Source organism: Falco cherrug, chromosome 3 (genome assembly GCF_023634085.1).
Source record: "Falco cherrug isolate bFalChe1 chromosome 3, bFalChe1.pri, whole genome shotgun sequence".
NCBI lineage: Eukaryota > Metazoa > Chordata > Aves > Falconiformes > Falconidae > Falco > Falco cherrug.
The window spans coordinates 48008684-48036599 of NC_073699.1; the positions used below are offsets into that span (position 1 = coordinate 48008684).

Consider the following 27916-nt stretch of genomic DNA (forward strand, 5'->3'; position numbering starts at 1 on the left):
GGGTGGCAGGCGGTGGGTGAGAGCAGTGCCAGCCGTGGCAGCTAGTGTGCGTTCACCTGAACGTTTCTTACTATAACCCTATAAAAAAAAAATATATATATGTACTATAAAAGCAGCTGTTTTTTTTTAAGGTTCTGTCAGGCTCCCAAACTTAACTTGGTGGACTGTATTTACTTCAAAAGTGCACGTTTATATGCACACTACCCTGATGGCTTGTTTTGCTCTCTGTTTTTTTGCCTGTTCTGTGGGAAAATGAAGTGCCTTTTTTCTTTTAAACAAATTCCTTTGTACAGAGCAATGGATGATGAGGGGAGAAGCTGTGTTTCTGCAGAAGTATCTGATATGTTGGAATCGGTCTCTTTTCTGAATGTAGAGGGTAAACCTTCACCCATGGAGTCAACAGTATTGCCTAATGCAGAGGAGCAGCAGGTGTGGATTGGTTTTGCAATGCATCTTCTGATAATGCGTGCTTTTTTTTTTAATTCTGGCAAATATTGTTTTAGTAAGAACTGCTGCATTCCCCTGCCCCAAAGATGTGTTTGATTCTTCTACTTCTCACTGATTACAAATAGATCATAGCCAGTAGCAAATGCACATGGTCAGTGCTCCGTGATGTGTTGTGCTGTTTTTGAGAAGGAAGTAAAGGATGTCAGTAACAGCACTTTGAATGTAATGCGACTGTACCATTCTTTTTAGTAAGCTAAAAAAGCGTATTGGTCCTTGTTGAAAGCTTGCTAGGTGTTTGGAAATGAAAAACCTATAATGCTGTACTGCAGTACACTTTTGAAGATAGTATAGTCATCTCTGTTGTTTTGGAATGGTAGGTTTTCTGATTTGAATTCTCTCCGGTGACTTGATTTTTGTATGATTAGTGGATCGCTGTGGCACAGTCTAGTAAACCCATCTGCTGAATGAGCAAGTTGCCAAAGTAGGGACTTGGAAGCTCTGTGAGAAAGGAAGGAATGCTGGGATTCCCTCTAAAAATCTCTTTGTTATTGTTACTTCACCTGCATGGGGAGACCTTGGTATAATGGGATGGGATGGAAAAGCCCACCTTACAGAAACTGAGAACTGTCTCATAGTTTTGAGGACTATGAGGGGCTAGTGCCTGGATGGTGGGTAATGAAGCAGTCTCTTGAGGCTAAGAATATGTCAATCTATTAACTGAATGTGCTCCATGCAAAATGGAAGTGCAGTACTATGGAGCAGCTGTTAAAAAATGCATCTTGAATTCAATACAAAGGGAGACCAGAAGGTGGAAGCAGTGCAGTTCATGCTTCTGATAGCATACTCTTTTTAAATCAAAATACTGTCTTTGTCATAAAAGAACGCTAATGAGGGGGAATAAAAAAGGGTTACTTAAGAACACTAGGAAGTAAACAAGCAAATGAAGGCTTGGGGTCTCAACTTGACAAGGAAGGAGAAACTGAGGCAGTAAGGTAAAACAGGAAATACTGCATCAGATGTATGCTGATATGACTTGGGGGTGTTTTGTTCTAAAAATGGCCACTATAACGGTCTTTTTTTTTTTTTTAATGAATAGGAGTATCAACCTTTGAAGGTCTTCTTGAGAGTGAGGCCCTTTTCTATAACAGAGCTTGAAAACCATGAATCTCAGGTTAGTTGTAGAATTAAGTAGTAAGTTCTTCTCCCGCAAAGAACACCTTATGAAAGTAACGTACTACTTCCAAACAGAATTACTGGGCATATGGATAAAGGTGATTAGAAAAGTAATCAGTTTTTACTAATTTTGCATGGTAAAGACTTACACACCTGTAGCTCTGCAAAATTCCACTGGGTAAACTGTTTGAAAGTTGGTGTCACTCTTGACTCTGCACAGTGTTTAAGAAACAAAGGAACTTCATGGAAGAGAGTATGCAATTCTAGCAGCAAGTGAGGTATCTGACCCTTGAGTTTCTTTGGAATGCCTGAGTAGTCTGCTACCTTGTCCCTGTGACTTGCTGTTCATCCTGTCAAATTTTTCTACAGTTTACACTGTCAGATTCAGATGCCTCAGTATTTTACATGCATACATGTGCACATTCATTCAGAAATACTCTTGCTCCTACTGGGGGATGATGCTGATGCAAAGTATCAAGGAATGCAAACACTGATGCAAAGAATTAATTTAGCTGTCTTTGAAGGGCAAGGTTTCTGCAGCATCTCCCTCAGCCCTTGTCTTTGGAAGGCCTCACAGACTCTGGTAGACCTCTTATTCCTGACCTGTTTGGAGAGGGATTTAATATTAGTTCTGATTTGCTTTTTAAAAATGAGTTATTGCATTTAATCTGCTGCAGTTGGAACCTTTGTATTTTTTTCACTCGCTGTATTTTTCCCCTCTCCCCCCAACTTCCATTTACCTTTCCGTAGGCAGTTCTTGTTGAGTACTATGCACTGCCACAGTGCTTCCAGATTGGTATCATTCAGCAACCTGAGCTGGCTGTAAGGGTAAACTGATTTACAAAATCAAATTATTGTAAAAGTTATCTATCTCATTCCTCTTTGGAGTGGGAAATTTCTGGCTACCTGACCATTAGTCAAACTACTTGTTCTGAAAAGCAGGGAGGCAGAAAAAATATAAGTGTTGAAGTTTGTACTAGATTTTTTTTAAAGCTTTTGTCTTAACCTTGATCTTCCACCATACTAGCTGTGTCACTTGCTTTGCGTGGTATGAAGGCTTTTCCTCGGCCTCCAAAAACTATGAATGTTTGAAAGGTCTTCAATGTATTCAGTGTTTTCTACTCTTAACTATCACCTGAATCTGTGAGGAAGATGCTTGGTAACAAATGGAAAAAAAACCAAAACCCACTCAACCACCCAGCCCCCCCTAAAAGACACCAACCAACAAACCCTTCCCGTCTCTATAATCAATGAGAGATCAACTTAATTTTTAGGTCCTTTTTCTATCCCTGTCATGCATAATTTTCAGGAAAGTATCTTTGTTCCAAATACATACAAGAAAACAAAAACTTAAAACCCAAGCCCTTTTTCTTATAGCTGTAGATTGATGCTCTACGCAGAGACAATCAGCAGGTTAACTGATCTGTTGTTGCTCATAGAGGTAATGATATACGCAAGTAAAGCTTAAGACCTCTGGATGAAATTCTGTATGCGCGATACAAATGCCAAGTGATTCTCTGGAGCCACCCGCTGGAGAGCGGGAAGTTGTGTTCTTTGGATATAAATGTTATGTACAGTGCCAGAAATAGTCCAACTCCTGCCAGCTTACCTGTGGGGTTAGCTGGGGGAGACAACGAGAATGACACGTTACCAGCTGGATTCCAGCTCTGCAGATCTGACTACCTCGAGGCCTCTCTGTACTCAAGAGCATTTATGAGGCCAGCGGAAGCTGATGGCACATGCTGCAGGTACTGCATTCCTCTGTAGCTCTCTAGAATTTAGTACATCTGACCTGCATACCTGTTCCTGGTAATCTGGGAGGAATATGTGGGTTTGAAGCCTGGCACAGCAAGCAAGCGGTTGGTTTAAGTTCAGTATGCAGCTTCTTAAAGCTTCTATACCAGTTGATAAACAGACCTGTTAATTGAGACTCCTAGGAAGAGCAGTACTTCCTATGTACATGCTACACATGGATTATTAGTTTTACTGGCCCTGGCTAGCCTCTAAACATAAATGTCAGATTTAGTTACAATCAGTCCTTGCAACTGGTGCTTCAAGACACTTAAGCTATACGGGTAGTTCAGTTTGTATTGTTGGTAACCTGTCTGGTCTAAAATAACTCTTTTGTCAATTTTCCTGTGATACTGCATTCTATATCTATCTAATTAGTGAGTGCTAGGTAATTGTATCTCATCTTTAATAAATTGAGAAATAGCAATCAAATTATTTGAAACTAATTCAGTTTCCTTCATTACTGGTAACGCTGTCTATCGGTCAAAGGATAATGCTTCAGACCTATTTTACTTCGTTTGTGCTGGTCACAGCTTGTTTCACACTGAAAATGATTGAAGTGGGAAATCAGTAGATTTCTATATAGTTTTGTTTTCATAGCTAGGTTTGTGCAAGCCACCATCACAAAATACCAGGGTTTAAAAGTATTTAAAAAAATGCTGGAAAAATCCTAGAAAAACCTTATACCTTTTAGAAAACTCCAGACAACTGCCTTAACTTTGTCTATGCACTGGCTTTCATATGGAATGGGTATCTCTGTAGTTGTTACATACCTTGAGAGATTATATGTAAATTTTGCAACTCTTTGTAGCTCTGGTAAATAGATAAAAACACTAGGGGTTTTTTTGTTTGTTCTGGTTGTTGTTTTTTTCCCCCCCTCCAGATAGCTTTCTTCATGAATAATGTTATGTGGTGGTTTGGTTTACCTTGTCTTGTTTTTTTTAAGGGTTGTGTAGCTATTGAAGATGCCCAGACAGTAATTCTTAATGCGCCCCAAGAGTCTTCTGCAACAAAAAACAGTGAAAAAGGGATTGGTCATCCTGTACACAGGTTCACCTTTTCTCAGGTAGGCAAATATTTATTTTCCTAATTTTTAGATATAGTTTGTTTTTTTCCCCACTGTTATGATAAAAAATGAATTTTCTACTATACCACGCAATGTGATTTTTCTTCTTTTGAATTAAGTGTGGTGGTACATGCCTTAAAAAAAGAAAAAGCTTGCTTATTATTTACTGTTAGACTGTCAAGAAAGCTGTATTACAATGGAGGTGCCTATTAGATGAGACTAGGAGTCTTCTGTGGCAGCTCTGTGTTCTTTGATTAGATGCTATAGAAGCTTCTTGTAGGCACAGACTTACTGTGGTTGTGCTGTTCCTGCAGATGCCCTCATCTGGGGAGTGTTACAGGAAACCACATGTTTAAAGGGACTTATGTAAGCATGTATTTAGGAACATTTATTTTGAAAGAATAGCAGCCTAACTGCTTAAACTTTTTATACTGAAAGTAAATTTCATAACTCTGTTACATACTGCAAGAAATGCTGTTCTCACAGTATCAAAAGATAGAGAGCTCCAGGCACTGAATCGTTTAGCCCATTGTAATGCTGATCTTCTTGCCAGTTGTGGGTGACTGGTGAGGAGGGAGTTGTGCATCACCAGCAGAGCTCTTGAAAGTATCTACTAAACAGTATGTGCTCAGTAGCATTCTCAGCAGTTTATTTTAGGAGTAGGAAAATATTACAAAATAAGTGCAAGCCTGAGTGCCTCTCAGAATTAAGCAGGCGGCCTGTGAGAACCCAACGGAAAATGTTGAACCAGAAGGGGTTCAGTCAAGACACAAAACTAAGCTGGTATCTCCTAGTCAGCTTGCTCTGAAAAACTAGTCACTATTAATCAATGCTTAATATTTTGATATATTAAACCTCTTTGTGCCATTTATCACTCCTTTTTTTTCTTTTTATTTTTTTAACCCCCTTCTCCAAGGTCTTTGGACCAGAAACTACTCAGAGTGAATTTTTTGAAGGCTCAATGAAAGAGATGGTAAGAGCGTACGTTAATGGTGTGAGTGGACTGGTGTTTACTTATGGGGTGACAAATGCAGGCAAGACATTCACTGTCCAAGGTATAAAATGTTTGTTAAAAAGCATATATAACAACCAAGTCAAAATCCAATGAGAAGTTTATATGAATGTCCACATTTTATCTTTCGTTATTTTCAAGGGACTTCAAAAGATTCTGGTATTTTACCTCGCTCACTTGATGTGATTTTTAACCACATAAGGGGGAGACATTACCTGAAGATGGACTTCAAACCGTATTTAAGTAATGATGTTAAGAAACTAGAAGATGCACAAGTTAAGCAAGAAGAAGCCATAAAAAACGCTATTCTTGCGTCACTGAAAGAGGTCAGTGACAAGATACTTCCTTGTTACTGAATGAAACTTCTTCAAAGCTTCCTGTCTAACAGACTAATAAAATCTGTTTCACTGTTGATTCTTTAGATTTAGATAAGCCTACAGTATGAATACTTGGTGAACCTTGGCATAATAAGGCAACTGGCTGTCTTTGGAGCTCAGGGTAAACTAGAAGAACTTTCTGTAGCAGGCAGTGCGCAGTTCAAACAAAAAAACCACTGCAAAGACAAAGCCTGGATCTTTATAGAGGAGCAGTTCTGGTGCTGTGGTAACACTAGCCCTTGAAAAGTCTCTGAGAACTGACCTGTCAAAAGCCTGCTTGTTAAGTGAATCTTATTTTGGATCAAGTTCCTAGGCTGGATCTCAGGGCACTTGTTCAGACTCCAATACTAGCTTAGCAGAGAGGATGGCAGTGTAGTAGCAGGGGCAGCAAAGAAGGCAGAAGAGTCCCTTGTGGCAGAAGGCAGTCTTAGGGCATATTGAAAAGTTTTTAAACTGTGATTTATGTAACTTCATAAAGAAACTGTTATGATACAGCAAGTGAAGTGAGATGCCACAAAATTAATTTTGTGAAAGGATTACAGCTTGCTTTAGAGAATTGTATGTATTGTTAACTCTGGTCTCTAAAGATTGTATGTAAAATACAGGAGTCTTTACTGTGGCAACCTCCTGTTCTCATTATCTAGTTATTTCTCTTTCCAGTATAAGAAATAGGTCTAACCAGAAAATGGACACCCTTTTGTGGGTGACTGTTCTAGGCTTCTAAGCCAAGCTGCAAATTGTGACAAGGTGTCTGGCTTCTTCCTCTTGTTCAGAACATTTTTAACCCAAACTGTGATTCTGTACATTTAATCCCAAAAGGCAGTAGGCTCAGCTGATTGTCATTCAAAGCAACTCTGAATTCTGCGAAGTGTAGAAGTAATGATTGGCTAGGTTTTCTTTTTTCTGTGGCCTTTAATACTAGTGTTAAAGTACTCCAGTTAGCTCTGAAAGAATATCTTTCTATGAATCAAATTCATATGTAAAGTTCCGGTCTACATTCTGTTGCTTAATTTAAATTTTGCAAACCAAACTTTGTTTAGTCTGAGTCTGGTTAACTTTTGAGGAAAGATCTCAGGTGAAAAATCTAAAAGGTGCTAAAGATTGCGTATTTATTTTGAGTGTCTCAGAAGCTCAGTCACACTGTATGTGTGTGCATGTGCAGGGGGTGGGGGTTTTAAAGAAAAATTGAGATTACCAGGAGGATAGTAGGTAAATATTTTTACAAACTTTATGGAACGTACAAGCTTGCAAGAAGGAAAACACAAGACCTCAAGGCCTAGAACAGGAGGTCAAATATCTTATTTTGAAGATAAGTCTATACTTTACAAATATTCCTTTCTGTTAAATCACAGTCTGATTTTTAGTTACTGAATGTTGCAGTAGGTGATCTAGATGCTGATGCACCACAGTGAAAAGCAAGCAAGACTTCACCACCAGCAAGGAAATGTGAAAAATGCACCTAGAAACTAATACGTGACAAGACCTTGCTTATGTGTTACAATGCTTCTATAGTGATAGCTCAGCTATCCCCAGCACTGAAGCTGTGCTTCTTGATAGCCTGTGAATGAATAGCATCACTGTTTGGATGCTCACTCAAGCTTGTAATCTGAGAGCAGATACGGTTTGGTGGGCTTGGTTTTAGTTTATGTGGATTTTTGTAGGCCCTTTTCCCAGGCTCAGTTTGTGTCATACAGAAAGAGCTTGCTGTTCCTTTCGTTTTCTGTTTAAACTGCTCAGAGTTTTTACTGACTTCTGTATGCAGTACTGCTGCAAAAATGCTTGCTTGGAGTGGTTAACACCCACTCTTTCCTTCCCCCTACTAGTTCCATTCATGGGATTAAATACTGGTTTTTACTGGATTAAAAGCTTCTTTACTTGCATTCCTGTTACCACCTGTCCTTGTATTTGCTATTAAATGTCAGCTTCTGTTGCTGGCAAACAATGTCAGTTCCTGTTCCCACTTGTTTTCAAGCAGTCATCTTCATGTTCTTTTCTGAAGATGGTTTGAAGAACGGTATAGCAGCACAGCTAGCGATTCACTCACAGCTAACACTTAGTTTTTTGAAATACCTTTACAAAAACTTATCACATGCACAAGTACTGTTTCATTGAGGTTTTTTTACATTCCATTACAGTTTTGACATGCATGGATGTATAATGCATGTCAGTCCCATACCTTGCTTTAGAATTCTGCTCTATACTTCACAAACAGAATGAGCAGAATCCTTGCTTGTGGCTATACTTGTAACTACTCAAGAACATAAATGTATAGACAGTGCAGTCTTTGAAAAACAGTCACTTATAAATGACAATGAAATCCTATGCTTTTTAAGATGAAAGATCTGAAAGTATGGCTTCAGACTTTTCTGTTTGTAAAACATTTTGGTTTGGATGTAGCAGGTGAGTAACAGAGGCATTGGTAGACAATCCATAATGAACTTAGCACTGCATTCAAATAGCTGGAACATTAAACTACTTTGAATCTGTTCCCCTTTCCTCTTTAGGATGACCCTCTATTGGGATTGGAGTTTGGGAAATCAGGGTGAATGTCCTAATGAACATTTGTATTGGTGTATAAAATGTGGGGAGGGAGGTGTGTGTGGTTGGAATCTCTAAACAGTGGAAGCTTCTACTTTGTTACACTAGTTTTCCTAGGGGTAATTTGAAGCCTATGCTTTGACAAGTCCTGGCATTTGTGGGTTTTTTTGATCTAAAGAAATTTGGCAAATGTGTGTACTTAAACTGTGCTCTTATCCGTACAGGATTTTTAATGGCCTTTTAATTTGGTGTGAAATAAACCAACATAGACTGTTAGTTTATCAGGTCTTTAAGTCCTTTATGAAGTTATTGTTACACTCTGTCTGAGGCCTTAAAGTAAATTTGACTCATACTCTCACAGATCTGGCACAAGCCTGTGATTTGCAAAAGTAATTTAGGAATCTCTGCTGCTTTAGTGTCACCGTTGCCCACCACCCTGCCATCTCTCCCTGAAAGAAACTTACTTCTCCAGTTCTTTTGGTTGACTGAAGTACTACTCAGATTTGTCCAGTAGTTCATAAAGGCATTCTGTGCATTTGCAGTCTGACAGAGGACCTTCTTTTGTAGAGTAAGTCTCCTAAGTTAGCAACAATTTGCCTTCAGAACAGGTTGCTGGGAGTAGCAGAGTGTGATAATTCTTATGAAGGAAAGAGCATTTATTGATTTTAGTTCAGTATTGTTAAAAACATTTCATTTGCAGCCAGAGGAAGAGTAGCTTAATGCTTAATACTACTACAATATTTAAATCTCAAATACTGGAGTTACTGTCAATTTTAGCTTCAATTCTTATTGTAGTCTGTTCATGTGGATGTAATGGTCTCTTATTTTTTCAAGGAGACAGAAAACCTCTCAAGTAATATAACAAATATGTGTGATGTGGAGTCGGATTCTTCCAACTGTACTTCGGAAAATCTTCCTTCTGATTCACTAGGTAAAATAAAGTGAATAGAAATTTGGGAATGTAAGTGGGTAACTGTTGGTGGATTAAAAACTCTTACTATACTACAAAGTGTGTATATATATAAAATTATATAACTTGTATATAGTTTTCAACCAAAGTTTAATGGCTCAGCTCTGGAGAAAGAGTATGTAAAAATATTTTGATAGCTTTGCTCCTTTTGGTGGAAAAGGGAGGCTTAGTTCTGCAAAGCTCATGTGTAGACTGCTGGAAGTTTGTGGTAGAGGGAGGCAATGGCTTAGAACTTGGGCACTGTCTGGTTGCAGGTGACTGCTGAGAAATTTGAATGTTTTTTGATAAATTCAGAAGTTAATCCAAGATACTGTACAACAGACACAAGCCTCCTCCTTTTAGAAGGCTTTGTATACTGTAAATAAAATTTATCAATGAGTTTGATTGAACTTTTTCTCTGTTCTGGGTTGGTAGAGAAGAACTTTGTTCCACTTGAGATATATAGGACTAATATACACCAAAGAACACAAGCATCTGTGTGGATTTCCTTTTGTGAAATTTACAATGAATATGTGTATGACCTATTAAATGTATTATCTACATCAAAAACTCCGAAGCGCAGAGTCTTAAGAATTTGTGAGGATCAAGGAGGAAATTCTTACATTAAAGGTAATAACAGTTGTATGACCTCAGCAGTTTCACAGAACTGCTTTGATAAGAAGTGTATGTAAAGGGTCTCTTTTCACAGACTTGAAGTGGATTAACGTTCAGAGCACTGAAGAAGCCCGCAAAATACTAAAAATAGGAAACAAGAACCGAAGCTTTGCTTGTACTAGAATGAACGAGCAATCAAGTAGGAGGTTTGTTCCTCTAATTATAAGCATACTCTGTTCCTTTTCTTTTAAGGAGAGGGAGGGGGGGGAAGGGAGGAGAAAACTTTAGAATGTTTGAAATTAACTGCTTCAATAATAGTTCAAGACTTTCTGTGATTATTCTGGTTTTATTATGACATTCTTTCTGGAAAAAAGCTAGAAAAGGCCCTATGACTTCAACAGTAGCTGGACTTGGGTTGCTATTCATGGCATTGGACAAGCAAAAAGACCAAATCGTATTCACTTTTGAGTGCCAACAGGGCTATACATCTTGGCAAATGCTAATGGTGCTGAGTGGGAATGGCTGTGCAAGGATGCTGAAGGAAAAGCTGGATAATTCTTCAGCACTGGCAGTATAATTCTTGGAAACATGGAGCCTGTCAGTAGGGGATGCAGGAAGGAGTGAGTCATGCAGTACCTTCAGTGCTGCTAGATTAGAGGACAGCAGTCTAGAAGATCTAACAGAGTTTACTTGGTATCCTAAGAATTAAGCTGCTAGCTCTGGAGAGGGATCAGGGAGGATCTGTCTTGGAGGGAGATGAAATAGAGGTGGTATACCTTCTGCGGAAAATGACATTAAAATCATGTAAGAAGGCCTCTTATGAATTCGTCCTTTAAGCGTGAAAGGGCCTTGTTGCATATTTAGTGAATATAGTGTTAAGCCTGCTTTTTCTCTAAAAAGTGGGAGTTAACGCTGTTCTGTATTGGCTGAAGACAGCTGCCATTAAGTTTCATGCTGACTTCTACTTAGCTTGTTTTCTAATTTGTTTTTGTTTGGGTTTGGATGTTTTGTTTGTGTGTGGTTTTGGTTTTGTTGGGTTTTTTTTGTTTTGTTTTGGTTTTTTTTTTTGAAACTTCATTCTTAAATTGTGGGTTGGTGCTGAGGAGTAAAGCACTGCTTTAAATATATACTAGAGAAGCTTCTTCTGTGCTTCCTGATTTACTGGATAAACTGGGGACAGGACATTTCTGGTTCTGGGATTTTCTCTTTTGTTTCAGACAGTGTGTTGACTGTACCTTTGTCTAAAATGGAATAACTGGATTTCCATGTGTTAAAAATTCAACCTTTCTAGAAAACAGAATAACTTCAAAACTGAACAAATCTGTATGTTGAAGTAGGCAAAACTACAGGACTATCGGACCTCAACTTATTCCCTTCCCCACCTATTTATTTCTAAGGAGTTAATTTTTCAGACTTACTGGGTTTAGATATTGCCTGAAGTTTGAGTAAGAAGTAGCTACCTGAGTACTCGTCTTATGATTAGTGAACTTAAGTGAACTGGCTTTTTTCTTTCCAAGATATCTTGTAGGCTTCATGTGATATTTTGCCCTTTGCTGTACTGAAAAAAATGGAAAGTCACAAAATACAACTTTTAGTGCTGTTTTTTGCTGCTGAATGAATGCATTGTAAAGGTAACTAATGTAAATTAGTGAATTAATTCTTGTTTTCTTCAGCATTAAACTTTCTGTACCTTAAACAGTCACTGAAGTAAAATTTGATTTTCCGAATTGTGGTTATTAAAAAGGACCTCTTTCCATTCCAGTCACAGTATATTTTCAATCAGGCTACTAAAGCTAACTGCTGATGAGCACCAGCCGCGTGTTCTTGGAGTTTCAGAGTAAGTGAATGCTTCAGCTCTTTGTCAGAATGTAAATATTTTAGAAAAGTTGATAAGGTGTAAGCATGCTAAACCAGTGAACTTTCTTTTAATAAGCAAACAAACCCTCTGAGAGCTGAGAAGAAAATCGCATCTCCACTGGCTGCATAAAACTGACTGGAAGCCCAGCAGGGACAGGCATAGAAGTGTTTCCCTGACTCTTTGGTTCTGTTAAAGTTTGGCTGAAGGAACCTGTTAAAACTCTCAGTAGTACATAAAATGAGGGAAATACACATATATTGATTGACGTAACAGGGAGGTGGGGACAGAGAAATACGATGTAATACCACACTGTATGTTCTGGTGAGCAGAATTCAAATGGCTGGCTGATAGAAGCCAGTCTCTGACACTGGAGTGCAGCACCTGGTGCTGAAGATTCCAGGTGCAAGCTGTGCCAGTATATCTTTCTACTTTGGCATCAGGCTAGAGTTTATGGGTTGAATGTTTATTGCAGCACATTTGATGAGTTTCTGGAATGCAAATTCAAGTCTATCATCCAAAAAGAATGTAGATGACGACATGCTCTGGGACTGTTCTATGATGCAATCTACAGTAAGAGGGAGCAAAGCAATTTGCTTAAAAACTGTTCTAATCTAAAATGCTAATATAGGTGTACCCTGTGAGAGTAGTGCTAAGTCCTTACACCTTTCGGTTCTTTTGTAGTTTAGAGGAAGTGGCCTAATCTTTTGGCTTGAAGTCATTTAGATAGTTAAAAAAACCAAACAATAAAAAAGCTAACTGTTCATTTTAGCTTGATGTGGAAAAATGAGGACAGCTTGTAACAGTGTTTTAGTTCAGTCCTAGCTCCTGCTGTTTTCTCACTTGCCTCTGCTAAGCAGAGGTGGTAATGAATATATTTATCACTATAAGATCTGATATTAAGAGGTGTTCTGACAGTGAGGTATATGATCTAAGGAAAGATAATTTGAGGAGATTCCTTGCCATTCCCTGTCTTGGTGTAGTCCCCTGGTAAAGCTTGCAGCAGCGCAGCTGTTACCTGAATGACAGTTTGTATGTTGCTTAAGGAAGAAAAAAGCTCTTCATTGTGTAATGAAAAAGACAAAGATCATAAGGTCATAGCCTTTCACGCAGCTGAAACTTGTGCCTTAATATATATAGTATTAATATGTGCTTATTTCAGCTGTGTAAACAGCTATGATCTTACAAAGGTGTTAATTTATGTAACTGAACTATTACTCACTGATACATACAATTATTTATATAAAATATCTAACTTGCAGTGTTTCCTGTATTTCAAGGGCTTTTTTTAAAGTGATGAAATTTCTTGGTTATCCAGGATAATTGCCTCTGACAGTAACCTATTGTACTGTGAGGGACAATTCAGTGGCCTGAGTTTAGTAGTACACAATTGCTACAGCTGAACAAAAACCTCTGAGGTGATCTATAGCCAAACAAAGACCTCTGAGGTGATCTGGGAAGGACTTCTGGCCCCTTATTTGCAATAGTGAACAAATGGCTTTGTATCCAAAAGAGGCAGAGTGCCGTGTAGTGAAGCATGCTACTGTCTTGCAGTCTTCTCGGTGCTGGAACTGTTGAAGGTGACTGTTAAACTGTTTCTGTAGTATAGTACTGCTATGTAAAACTGTTTCAGAAATTCCTCTTATCTTGTCTGGAAATACTTTAGGATTGCAACAAAGTTTGGGTTCCTAAACTGAATTCTTTGTGTAAAAATGCCTGCAGACTTTTGTATGAATGCTTATAAGCAGGTTTCTTTTGAATGCGCTAAATAGGCTGTATTAGAAGCAGCAATTTTGAATGTTCCAGTACCTTTATATACAATGGGAAGATAGGTAGTTTAGTGCATTTATCCCAAGTACCTTGCATAGTCTCCTGGACAAAATGTCAACATTAAAGTACAACTTATTCTGTGAAGGCTGAAATGAGTCACTCATTTACACTTCAGGCACATAAATAAAAAGACATGTTCTTTTTTTCATACTGTTTATGTTCTAATTTCATACTGTTTAGAAAAAAGTGTATATGTGTGTTCTGGATAATTCTTTCATGCAGGTTGTCTTTCTGTGACTTGGCTGGATCAGAGAGGTGCAATAAAACACAAGCCTTTGGAGACAGACTAAAAGAAGCAGGAAATATTAATAATTCTCTTCATATCCTTGGAAAATGCATTGCAGCATTGAAGCAAAATCAAAATCCAAAGTAAGTGATAAGTTTTAAACAACATGCCAACTTTTGGGTTGAAACCTAAGCATCCCTTTATGTTTCTACAAGGGGTTTGTGTGGTCTGAGGAAAATGGAACTCTACAAAATTCTTTATTACAGATGTCACTGGAATACCTGAAATGAACATTCTTTAAAACTGTTGTTTGTGGAAAATAAAAAAGGGCAACTAGCAGCCAACTGCCACACTTTTTTAGTGTGTGTGTGTATGAGCAATACACTCTGTGTACAGAGTTCCTGGTTTGTCCTCTTCCCTTCCACCTCCAAGTTATACAGGTGGATTCATCAGACAGCTGACATATGTCCTGTACTTAGCTTTTGACTTGTTCCAGTATCTGCTTTGTAACACTAGGAAACTGTGGTGCGGTACTACTTTTAAACAGTTTGGATTTTGGAAAACTCATGAGATCTAGGAAAGAACTTGCTCTTTGATGTGAAATAGCTTAGGCTTAAATATGAGCATCCTACTGGGTCTCTTTCCTGAAAGAGAGGAAGATTATTAAGCCAAGTTAAGTATCACAATTTTACAATTTTTTTGTTTCACAATTTTATTCCTTTCTCTGTGAGGACGAAGCCAAGCTATATTCCATTCAGAGAGAGCAAATTGACTCGTCTGTTTCAGCCATTCTTTTGTGGAAAAGGCAAAGCTTGTATGATTGTAAACATTAATCAGCATGCTTCCACATATGGTGAAACACTACATGTAATGAAATTTTCAGCTTTAGCCAAACAGGTAAGAGCATACTCCTCTCCCTGCTGTTCTGCCCTTTGTCAGGTTGTATGAACTTGAGTGTGATTTGGACTTTTGACACATATTCTGCATGTGGCTTCCCTCTAAAAGGTTCCTAGTAGAGTTGCCCATCCTCAAACCTGCCTGTGGTAAGAAGTTAAGATAGCTGCAGCTGTCTGGTTTGGTTCAGTTCTACATGACTGAAATTCTGTGTAGTTGGGGCACTTTCAGATATGAGCAGTTATACCATATGTCTGAGCAAATGCAAGATTTTGAATCAAGCTTTTAATGAATTGTTTAACCTGTGTGTGGTTAAGCATCTGTTGCACAAGATGACAGCTCTTCAAAACTTTTTGGACAGAAAGTAGCAGCTGCTTTCTTATTTTGTAGTCTTAAATGAGATCCCTTGTGTCTGCATTGCTCCTATTTGGCTAAGTGCAAGTAATTAATAACAAATAAAAGGGAAGACTTTTTATTGGTAAGTTAGTGCTTGAAGGTAGTGTATTCTTCTCCTTTGAAGGCAAAACCCCCGCTGCTAAATCTACATGTTTTCATGCTTTTTCTGCTAGCTCTGCTTGTCAGCCCATTAAATTCAGGACTTGGGGTTGATGTGTTTGGTCTTCAGTTTATTCAGCTTCCTTGGAAGCTGCTGCTTGCAAAGGGTGGGATGGTGGGCTATGCTGTGTTTCATGGCAGAAATTAAGTCCTTTTCTAGCCTGGAACCATGGATTAGCTCTGACAGGTTTCAAGCCTGTAATGGCATTTCTAATATGATCTCAGAGAGCAAGATTTTTCTAATTCCCTTCAGCTGCAAATTTCATCCTAAGGTAAGTGTGCACTGCGGAGACAAGCTTCTTTGATACGTTGTCCTATGACATACATAAAATCTTTACATAACTACCATGAATTGCTGAATCCTGGTCACAGTATTTCAGGAAGGAACAAATGTTTTAGGGATTTTCTGCTTTTTACTAAAAACCCTTGTATTTTAGGAGGAGAGAAAACACTGTTCTAGACAAGCACACTAAGTTTGTTAGTGGATAGTATTTCCCATTTTCACTTTGTTAGAGTACTGAAGTCTTATATTTGTATTGATAAATGGTTTTGTCTGCTAAAAGGCATGTACAATTAATGATCACAAGAACATTAACAAAATTTTAATCTAAATACAACAATGCATTCATGCCACTTCACAGTATTCTGATATCTGCAATATTGATGGCATTGATAAATCAATTTCCAGGTAATCCAGACAGTCCTACCCAAAAATGTTGGTTATTTTCCACCCAAGCTAGTTGGAGGCAATGGCAAACCTATCATCCACTTTGATGCTAGCACATCTATAGATGACTTTCCTGGCAGCGCTGAAACCTCTGCAGCAGAAGAGGAAGTGGACATCACCATTCTGAGTCATGAGGTAGATGTGAATCTACTCAAATTTGTACCCAAGAAAATCATTGCTACTAGTTCTAATATTAGAATCTTTACCATAAGAGATGTGCTGGAAGTTGTATCAAATGAGGACTGTAAGCTTCCGCTCAGTGTCGGGCAGACCTAGGCTTAAAGTGGTCTGGTTCTGAGGGAACAACTGTAGTTGTGGAAGGCTGCCTGTGGCTTTCTAGTTAGGTCAAGTGCTAAATTTGGAATTCAACTGATTCCTCAAGAAGAGTAGGGAAGCAGTATATGTGTTTAAAACAACATTTAGTTGATTGCTTTTTTGGGAATAGCAGGAACAAGTTAAGATGCAGCATTTTGAAAATGAAACTATACAATCTGATAGGAATAAACTTGTTTGTTATTATTAATAATAAACTGTAAGTAGGCTTTATGTTAAACAGTTGTACAAGTTAATATTTAAATGCTAAAACAGTAGTAAACTTATTGATAGCAGAAACCATCAAGATGGAGAAAGGTTCTTTTAAATGTGGATTTCCACTGCAGATACTTAACCCTTGGTGCAGTCCCCCTGCAAATTATAGGCTTATAGAAGTGCCCTGCAAATAGCTGGCTGTGTGAATACTTCATTTGACATGCATATTAATATGTATTTCTAGCTTGTTTTCTGAACTGAAATATGTTAAATCTAGGATCTCTTGAAAACTACAGAGAACCTGAAGGAGAAGCTAGTTGCAGAAAGGCAAAGTAAAATCCTTCTGGAGGTGAAGATACGTAGAGAAATGGCAGAAGCAATGTTTCGACAGCTGTTGGAGACAGAGGAAGCCTGGAGGCAAGTCATGTTGCAGTCGGCTTCAACTGGAAGAATTCCCCATATATAAATGTATACATTATATATATATACACACACATGTATATTCAAGGCGTGCATACTCTTGTTACTTAGAGAAGTTAAGGCTGGACAGTTTCAAAGCTTCTGATGAAAAGGGAAGGAAGAACGTTAAAGTAACTTGTACAGTTCAGCCTCTTCCCATGTACAATGAAAAAATAATGCTGCTTTTTGTTGACCTTTTCTCTGTTTAATTTGTAATTACTGGAGATTGTCCTGACTAGCTGTTAGTATTTAGCAGATGAAAAAGATTGTTACAGGTACCCTGCTGAGGCTTGTGATTGTTCCAAAACTTACACTTGGTCATGTTAATATGCATGCATGTGCTTAAGGTAGTTCTAATTGTATCTCTCTGAGCTCTCCTGAATTCTTGCTCCTGGATGATTTATGAACTGGTTGGTAGCTTACGGTGGCTGCCTGCACTGATGTTACTTACTTGGGGATTTTGTTTTTCAAGTGTCTATATTGCTGAAGCTGAACTCACTTCCTTGTAACTGTTCTCTTGAAATCAGTTTTCTGCTGTTTTAGTTGCTAACAGAAGCGAACCCCAAGTTAAATTTCCAGCTGAACACGCTATGGTTTAACACCTGCACTGACTTTAAAATTGTTTGGGTGCCTTTGGCCAAACACATGAAACAGCAGTGATGCTTCTCTGATGTTTTGTGTCACTGCTGGGAAATTTTTTTTAATTGTGACAGGAATAGTTTAATGTATTGAAATAAGGCAAAATGAATTTGGATTTTATTATCTTTAATGGAAAAAACCCCAAACCCAACCCGCCCAATGTGAAAGATACTCCCTGGAATTATGCCTCAAGTACCAGGTCTGATTGGGTGTAGTTGTATCTATTACTGGATGTTGGTGGATTTTTCTATAAAACTTTTGACAGATCTTAAGTATGTGTTCTTCTATAGGACTTTCTGTGGTATATGCCAAGTGCAGGTTATGCTTTGGTGCAAGTCTGTAGGTCTTAAGTTATGCCAGGAGAGGTTTAGATTGTATATTAGGAAAAGTTTCTTCACCAGAAGGGTGGTGAAGCATTGGAACAGGCTACCCGTGTGGGTGGCAGAATCACCATCCCTGGAAGCATTTCAAAAAGACATAGAGGCAGTGCTTAGTGACATGGTTTAGTGATGGACTTGGCAGTCATGGATTAGCAGTTAGACCTGATGATCTCAAAGGTCTTTTCCAACCTAAATGATTCTGTGATCATTGAGAATAAAAAGGAGAAAAATACTTCTTGATTTCTTAACTGTTTATGATTAGATATTTATCTTTGATATTGCTAATTGAACACATGTAGTCAAATTGTAATGGCTGCAATGCTAAGATACTAAATAAAACTAACGTGTTCTCCTCAGCAACCGCTTGGAAGATATGAAAGACAGTTATGAAGAAAAACTGGAGAGCAAATTTGAAATGTATAAAGAGGCCATTAAGAAACATGCATATGTGTGCGCAATGGAACAAATTGAAGACCACTATGTTTCCATAGAAGAATTTCTAGCTGAACAAGAGAAAGTTGAGGTAAGACTTGACTGCTGCTAAAAAAATGTGCTACCTTCTTAACTGTAAATTTTGCTTTTCCTTAACAGTCATTCAGGAATCCTAAATGCAACGCTGAATGGTCAAAATAACTAGCAGTTCAGCCTGGCTGTTCTGGTGTCCAATGCTAAACCAAGGATAGAGATGTCATTCTGTCTAATGCTACCTGTAGCGTATGCTTAAACATCCTGATGTTGAGGGCACACTTCAATTAAATCAGTCATCTTTATCTCTGTAGTGCAATAACTGGAACACCTAGAGTGATGGTGTATACAGCAGACTGGCTTTGTGGAGATCCTTGGGATTGTAGGCTATAAAATTGTTGTGGTTTAACCTGGCAGGCAGCTAAACACTATGCAGCTGCTTGCTCACTCCCCCACCCCAGTGGGATGGACAGAATTGGGGAAAAGCAAAATTTGTGGGTCAAGACAGACAGTTTAATAGCACAGAAAAGGAAGGGAAAATAATAACATAATTACAATATACAAAATAAGTGAATCACAGTGCAATTGCTCACCACACACTGACTGATGCCCAGCCAGTTCCTGGGCAGCAGCCAGTGGCTAGCTTCCCAGTTCATATATTAAGAATGACATCATATGGTATGGAATATCCCTTTGGCCAGTTCAGGTCAGGTGTTCTGGCTGTGTCCCCTCCCAGCTTGTGTGCCTCAGCCTACTTGCTGGTGGAGTGGTGTGAGAATCTGCGAAGTCCTTGACCTAGTGTAAACACAGCTTAGCAACAACTAAAACATCCATGTGTTATCAATATTATTTGCATTCTAATCCAAAACACAGCACCGTACCAGCTACCTGGAAGAAAATTAACTCTATCCCAGCTGAAACCAGGACAAGAGTAAAAAGCTAGCCTGAAAAGCTGGTGGGGAACTTAGTACAGGGTAGGTATTCTAAATATAATGGATCTCCCCTCTGAAGGTCTAGAGGGAGGACTGTGGGATAAGAAACTGTGATGAGAAATTAAACTTTATGCAGGGGAGAACTTAATCTCCTGAATGTACTTACACCTAGAACTGCTTAAAGTTGGCATCAGCAAGTTTTTATTCCTTTTGCAACTGAGCTGTTAGCTATGTGCAGCTGTTATCAGTCTTCACTTCTAGCCTCTGCATAGATGGCTCAGTGTATCCAGGCAACAGATGAGGCCTGTGGGTCTCAGTCTTTTCAGAAGGTCTGTAGTGGAAGAATAGAACTGTGGTGTATGCCAGAGGTGCTTTCTCCCTGCCCTCTCCTGTCCAGGAACCAACAAGTTGTCTCACTCCACTGGTAGTCAAGTTCCTTTCAAGACATGAGGGAAGTGGGTTTCTGTTGTTGATTCTGATACTTAAACATTTCTGCTTTTGCAGCTTTCCATTCAGGTGGTGATAAGTAACACTGTGTTGTGTAATGACCTCTGGCTTTCCAGCTCCTTAACACTTGTGTGTTTTCCCCGCTTAGGCTCTGTTTTTATGTTCACTTAACCCCTAGTATACACCATTTTGGGGTGGAGGAAAAGAGCGTTAATAGGGCTCTCTGTATTTATAGCTGCCTCTCACGCTGACCATGAGGGTGCATAAAGGAAGAATTAAAGAACCAGATGGCCTTGGTAGCAAGTCAGATGATAAACTGACCTAAGATATAAAATTCTTAATTGACAAAGGAGAGCACAACATGGAATCTGAGTAGGCAGCTTCAGAGAGCCAGAATTAGATGAATAACTTGCTTGATGGTGACATGTCTGATTTCTCACTCTGAAATACCACCCTAGCAATCTGATGGGTACTGAAAAAAGACTGAGGTTAAAATTCAGTTCTATAAAATATTTTCTTACTTATTGAGGAAGCTAACTGGCAACAGCGTTTAACACAGATGCACCAAAGTTTCCTTTCTGCCATATGGTTACTTGTACCTTGTATGTAACTTGTATGGTTACAGTTTGGAAATCTGCAGACTTGAAGAATTGACTCCTGTGTAAAGTAACTTATTCCTAGAAGGTCTTGCAATCAGAGTGTTATTCCTTACTGTAATTTCTCAACTATAACATCATAACTTCCACCTGTGAAATTATTTTTAAATCTGCGTATACATGTGTAATATAACTGAAGGATGTACAGTAGTGCATCAGGTTAAGCAGGAATTTAGACTAGTTCTACCATGTGCCTTTTTTTCAGGATAGAGAGAGAAGAATACTGCAATTGGAGAGGCAACTTGATGAACAGTCAGGGAGGCTGTTGGCTCTGGGAAGTCTGAATTCAGATAATGTACTGACTACTGAAAGTAACATGGAACTAGGTAGGAATCTAATCTTGGATATTCAAAGTTCAATTTATTTTTGGTATTGTATATAAACAAGAAAACTTTTCTTTTGACTACAGATCTTATGAACAAGATGAAGAGAGCCAATGAAGGACTGCAGAAACAATGCAAAGAGAAAGAAGAGGTAGCTCTTGCTTAGTATTTAACAAATGTGGGGGTAATGGTCCTAAACTCTGGCATGGTTCAATGTTTAAAGGTAGACATGTAGGCGAAAGGTCAACATGCTGTAGACAAAAGCATGAAGAATCCTGCATATAGGTATCAAGTCTACAAAAAAGCCCTTGTGTAATTGTAGATTATTCTTGTGAGAGATTGGCTGTGTTCTGGCTTTACTCTAGTTTGTAAAGGTACCTACTACTGTAACAAGTCACATTGTGAACACGATGCAAGTTGGAAGTGGGGAAGTATATAGCCTTGTACTGGAATTTGTTGCAAACATTTCTGCCATGGCCTCGGTGTTCTTCTTCCTGAAATGCTGCCTGCTTGTGCTCAAGGGAACGGTTATAGAACCTGGTAACAGTTTAGACCTAGAGCTAAAATAGTGCCTTAAACCAGTCCTTTCTGTAAGTTTTGAATTCCACTGTCCTTTTAAATGTAAGGAAAAGGTAATGTCTGTTCTTCAAACAAACAAGATCCTTGTGTTCTGAATAACATATAGAGGCAGAAATTATGAGCTTTAGGCTGTGTTATGGAAAACAAATTTTTAGGTATTGCATTTTTAATTTATACCTTGGATGAGCTTCTTGTAAGGCTACAGTTAGTTTCCCATGTTTAAAGGGTATGAGGAGGAGGGAAGAGAGAAGCCTTGCTCCTTTCATTAGAGACAAATAGGAGTAGGGGCTGGAGAAATAGTTCCAGCTGGTTCTAATAAACCATGTAAACAGAAAGTGAACTTAATCCCTTTCTGCTGAGAAAGTGTGCTCCAAAAATAACTTTTTCCTTACCAAGTTTAATGTCTCATGTTATGGCCCTGGCATTTGTTTTGTAATGCTGTTCTTGAGAGCTCTACATCATTTTCCATTTCCTATGTCAATTTCAAACTTTGAAAGTCTGGCTTTTATGCTTGATATGGGGATACAATATTGATTGTTTTGTGTGGCTAGGAAGTGTTAGAATGATGGGATTGCTGCCTGGCAATAACTGAAGTGAGAGCAGTTTAGAGCAGCTGATTCCATCAGTGCCTGTCTGCTGCTTTGCCTCACATCTGTTGATGTGTGAACAGTTCACTACTTTTTCCCTGCATTCCCTGCCCCTTCCTATTCAGCCATTAAATATGGACAAAGAGTGTGGGGGGTTTTAGCAACCTATATATTTTCCTTCCAACCTTGTAGAAGTAAATTAGTGATAGTTATAATGTTAATTTTGCTGGTTTAGAGTTTTTCTCTCTCAAGACTTAATCCATCAATATTCCCATCAGAAAGGTGAGGTTATCTGTTGTAACTGTGCTCCAATTCACTATGTGAATAGTGTCAATGAGACAAGAGCATTCTTTTAACTACCTTTACTGAAAAGGAGCAGACTGTTCCAGAAGTTGCTTAGTCTGTGCTGGTCTCTTGATTGACAGGTCTCTGTAAATGTAGTAGCTTCAGCACAATAGCACATGAATGCTCCACCATTTTATCACTAGCAATGAGAGGTTGGGACATTAGAGCTTGAGAGAAGCAGACTCCTTCATGGCTTTGATCTTGTTTGCACTGTTCAGTATTAATCGGAAATACCTACAGTATCTGAGTTCTAGTCATAAACAAAATTAATGTAAAACATGCTGTCTTGAACTTCAGTGTGTATGGGGTTTATTTTCAGCTTATAAAATCTCTGAAGTTTAAAATACAGAAATTAAATGAAATGCTGCTAGAAGCTACTGAAGGCTACAGAAAAATGGCAGAAGAGAACAGTGAACTGAAGCATACAGTCATGCTCAAGGTTTGTCAACAATTTAAAAGCAACTTTAATCTATTTGTATCTGTAGTTGGTACTGGCTATTTCTGCATCGTTGTATGTGTAAAAACACAGTTTAATCTTACTAAATTCTTTTGATGTTAGCATTTTCCTGAATTATGAGCTCAGAGCCCTTGCATTTCACCCCTGACTTTGTCTTGTAAGACAAGAATAGTTTTTTAACTTACCCTGTTGACCAAGTCTATAACTTGTCAGCACAGAGTTAACCTGCTAATCTAAAGATGCCACCAATTACTGTCAAGCAAAGTAAATACTGCTCAGAACTCTAGTCACAAAGTGTTTTGTTGAGGGCAAGCAAGGTGTCAGTGCACAAATGTTAGTACGAGACTTAAGGATCTATGGTTTTAAAGCTATACTGATACTCCTGTAGAGGTGACCAAGCTAGATAAGAGATATGGGCAGGTAAACTATTTAATACTGAACTAGAAGTAAGCTTCCCTTCAAAAGCAGGGATTTAATAAAATTGACAGCATCTAACCTTAGATATCAACTAGATTAATGAAAATTTTAAACTGTTGACACTTTGCATCTATGCCTCACTTGTAATCTGCAAGTGAAGCAAGGCAGGTGTAAGACTGCTTAGTGATGTTTTACTTTGAACACTGAATTACCTTTCATGTGCTTCTTAGTCTAAGTCTGAAAATTATTCATCTTGAACCTTGTTTCTTAATTGGTTCTAAGACATAGGTAGGTGACTTTGTTAACCACAAGGATTAGAGAGCATCTTCTGCCCACTCAAAGCAGTCCTAGTTAGCGGACTTAGAACTATGGTAAGAGTTTTGATTTGGCCAGTTTTGCTTTCACTAATTACAGGTTAGGACAGGAAAACCTTCGCTAGTTGGTTCTTAGAACAACAGCAATTCTCTGCATAGTGTGCTTAAGCATTTAAGCATCAGCTTCTTAGTCAGACTTGGTCTCTAACTAATTCAATGGCCCCATAGTTTGCTGTCCTCTAAACTACATAAAAGTAATTCAGAAGAAGTGAGTACTGAATCACCGTTTGGCATAGTAATAACAAGATGTGTACTGTTGTAGTAAAATAGTCTGAAGCAGAAAATCAACGACATGAAAATGCCCTTGGAGTGTTCACATACCTAACGCAGCTTTATCCTCATAGGATCAGGAAATGAATAGTCTTCAGAACTGGGCTAAACGTGTTCTTGAGCTTGAAGAAACAGTGTCTTCCCTGCAAAAAGAACTTGATGAACAGAAAAAACATTTCTCTATAGAGGAGTCAAAACAAACCCAGAAGTTTGTTGGCTAACCTGAAATCCACAGCAGCAGCCACTGCTAGTACACCTCTTGGAAAAGGCTGGGGGAAGTATGAAGATGCTTCACCCTTTTCAAGAAAACAATTACTATTGGTTCATAAAGCAAAAGAATAATATTTGATTAAAGTATGCAATTACTGGGCTGCTTAATCAAACTGTTGGTAGCTTTTTCTCACTCTTAAATGCCATCTTCACTGTCATGTTAACTGAGAGCAAAATGTTTAATACAGAACTTCTTAAATTGAATCAGGGTTGAATATAGAGCCATGTTAAGTTTAAGTCTAAACTGGTGCTTTTACTGTTATAGTGTTGTGATTTGAGAAATAATATTTTTAATTCTTGAGTAAATGTATGGTCTTCTATATTGATGTGTGATTCATGCAGTGAGATGTTCCTCCTGCTGCTTGTTACCTTTTTAAATTGAGTATTTAATTTCATTGTTGATTCCTAGAAATCAGATGGCTTGTAAACTTAATATCAAGTAGATGAAATAGCTTGGTTCTTCAGTTAATATTTGGGCTTTGACCTGGAGACTGCCATCCTGGGATGAAAGAGCAAATTTCTGGAAGAGGCAACAAAATGAGGTCTTAGCTGAAAAATAGCATGCCAGATAATGGTTTTATAAAGGAACTTGTTTTAATATCAATTGGATTTCCACTAAGAATAATGCATTAAACTTTGAAAAATCTATTTATAATAAAATTTTTCTACTGCTAAACTAAGCTCTGACTGTTCATTTTATAAAACCAGTGAGAAACTGTGAAATCAAGATAAGGAAAGATCATACATTTGGAGGCCAAATGATCATAGTGACTGGCATATGATGATTTTAAGTTGAAAGGATCATAACCCTCATTACATTACTTTTATCTAGTAACTCAAGGAAGGAAGATGAGAGCATGATAAAATTTGAAATCGCTTTCTTGGAGCAATTTCAGTGTGTGAGTTTTTTTCTGACTACTGTGAAGTACCGCGCCTATAACTGCTGGAGAATTGCTTTAGAACAAGGCAGAATCTGTAAGTAAATAGTTTTGATCGGTCCCTGTAACACTATTTCTCACGGCCGAAGGGGACCCAGTTCAGAGCAAGAACCTCACCCTCCCTGTGGAGACACTAGGTGGTGCAGCCTTCCTGTGTGACACAGAACAGCCCTTCTCTGGTGTGACTCTTGTCAGGTCTCCAGTTTCGGGTCTGTCTGTGGAAATGCAGTGGTAAGTAATCTCTCTAATATGTCTTTAATCGGGCTGGAGATGTAGCACTTGAGCCGTGCTGGTTCTCATATTTTGAACTGTTTCTGTTAAATATAGCTTATCCGGCTCTAGTAGTTCTTAAAGGCCTATAATCTCTCCCAGGTAGAATTTCTAAAATATTATTCTACTCCTACACAAACTATTCTAGCTATTAAAAATATTTTGGTGGAGTGATACAATACACCCAGTGTTGATCCCTTGAATAAGAAAGCTGTAAATGTACAAATTGATCTAACAGCAGCAATATTCAAACAGAAGTTAAAAAAATAAAATCATCAGAACAGGCTAATGCTGGAAACTTTCTATAATACCATTTCAACTGATTTAGTGCTATACCATGGCTTGTCTGTCACTTGCCTGAGAGTTTTATGTTGGCAAGTTTGTTACGCTAACTATAACCTCTAATTCCCTGAGCAACTGCTGTTTCCACATTCCCTCCTACTTCCCAGAGCACTTTGGCTGGCTACAGGAAATGGTTTGAAAGACAAGGTTACATTACCTTAAGCTATCAATTTTTTTTAAAATAAAATGAAGCCTGTAGCGAAGTACTGACCAGTTTTTAACTGTAATACTTTCCAAAGAGTTTCAAGGGACTGTATTGCTATTACATTAAAGACTTTTGAGAAGCTGTTTTTAAGGACAGCTGAGGGCTGACTGCTTCTCTTCCTGCCCTCCAGACCAAAAAGCAACACTCAAAAGGATTCAGAAATGGCTGGTTTTGTCCTTTTCAGCTTCTCAAAGCTGAATGGGTATAAGGAAAGCAGAATCCATTAATCTTGTTAGTGGTGATGAACAGATGTTTCCCTGTTCCACACGAAGCTACCACTCTAGATAGAACATCAGCCATCTGTTTTATCTCAAATTACTACCATACAACTTGCTTCAGATTAAGTGTTTATTAAAATTAAAAATCACCATACAATAGAAACTATTTACATATTTAACTGATAGTCTGCCTAAACTGCACAGTTTGACTGAAGGAAGCCAATGGAAGAGAAAAGCAATGAATATTTATGCTGCTGAACTTCAACTGCAGTGCAGGCACACTGAAGCTACATCAAAAGGGGTTTTAAGCTTCTGCAAAGTACCATTTGCCTAAACAATTGGGCTGAGGGGTGGCAAAGATGTACAGGGTTTCAGCTGTAAGAACCACTGTCACTGGGGAAAAAAAATACTTTTTGCTCTAGTTACATTGCAATTACACTAGCTCAGTTGTTTTGGTAAGGAATTGATAGAACATTTCAATATGTAGAGCTTGGCAAACTACATTCACTGTTATGAATTAGATTACTGAGCAACGAAACTTGTAGTGTCACTGCAATGTAACCTGATATCCTATTGCATATTTCCACAAATTGTTTTTGATAGTGCTAGAGCTGGTTTTAGCTTTAAAACAGATTTGAGGTTAGTTAATTAAAGCAGCAAAAATATAAGGAATATTCTTGAATAATCAGAGGATTAAAAATTAAGATTAAGATATTTTTCATTGGTAACAGTCTTAGTGACTGCAATGAAAGTATTAACTTCCTTCAAAATCCTGTGCTTTCCCATAGATTTCAGATGATGACTTTAGCCTTGTGGGAAACTAAGGTTGAACACAGAGCTAGGTTTGCTGCTGCTTCTGCCATCATGGGTGTTCATATTGCACTTCTGCATCTGTGATGACTGTGCGATGCTTTGGAAAGGATTTTAAGTTTAGTATGAGTAATACAGCAGTAAAATGGAATCATCTTCGGTGTAAAGAATTACATACACAAACCTTCCTTAAAGGAAACCATGATACTGTTTAGAAAGCCTTACAAGAGGTGACAGTACTCCAGATACTAACGTGAAATAACAAGGATATAAAAATAAGACATCACCACATCTTAAATATGTATGTTTATCCTTCAGGACTTTCTTTTGAAAACAGCTGTTCCTGTATTTTCTTTCCCCTTTTATAAAGGTCTCCTTGTAATGTATTGCCTGGCTTGGATCTTAAGAAGGGGTTGTCAAGCTGTACCAGTGTGTGATTGCTTTCCTTCCTTCTCTCTCCCCACCCCAAAAAGCCTGCTTGTTTTGGGATGTTTCTGCAGATGCAAAACAAAACATTTAAGGAGAACTTGATGCTTTAGAGAAACTGTTTTAACCAAATAAAAACATTATTCTGTTTCTGCAGAATTACTCTTTCCTTCAGTATTTCAGCTTCCACACTTGGTGAAGACATCCAAACTCATGAAGTAATTGGTTTGAGCAGTCTGTCCAAATAATAGTCTGTGCCAATGAGCCATGTCAATAGAAAAAGTGTTCTTTGTTCTATGGCTGTTGTTGATACTGCCCTTCTGTTGCTGTGTAGAAGTCATCAAGCACACTCTGTAGATAATCAAATGTTGGCCTCTCTTCTGCTTTGTCTTTCCAGCACGTTTTCATGATATCATAAAGCTCTGCTGGACAGGTTTCCATGCGTGGCATTCTGTACCCACGCTGAAGAGCAACCATCACATCTGAATTGCTCATACCTTCAACAAAAAAAGAGAAAGTTTTGA

General features: G+C 38.3%; 2 protein-coding genes across 5 annotated transcripts in view; one reads left to right on the forward strand and one right to left on the reverse strand.

Moving 5' to 3' along the window:
* Positions 1-172: 172 nt before the first annotated feature.
* On the forward strand, positions 173-26415 carry LOC102048557 (kinesin-like protein KIF20A). The gene is given in 19 exon segments (XM_055705747.1): positions 173-429; positions 1544-1618; positions 4358-4477; positions 5394-5532; positions 5631-5815; positions 9239-9335; positions 9789-9983; positions 10063-10174; positions 11731-11805; positions 13876-14022; positions 14611-14776; positions 16017-16190; positions 16861-17000; positions 18419-18584; positions 20767-20887; positions 20971-21035; positions 22715-22834; positions 23988-24115; positions 24117-26415. Coding segments are annotated over 19 exon segments (2541 nt in total). The 5' UTR covers positions 173-252; the 3' UTR covers positions 24256-26415.
* Positions 26273-27916, reverse strand: part of LYN (LYN proto-oncogene, Src family tyrosine kinase) — a 53411-nt gene continuing 51767 nt past the window's right edge. For all 4 annotated transcript variants that reach the window (XM_055705744.1, XM_055705743.1, XM_055705746.1 and 1 more), the window contains exon 13: positions 26273-27889. In XM_055705744.1, coding sequence (XP_055561719.1) covers positions 27687-27889 — 203 coding nt within the window. In that variant the 3' untranslated portion in view covers positions 26273-27686. The remainder of the gene's footprint in view (positions 27890-27916) is intronic.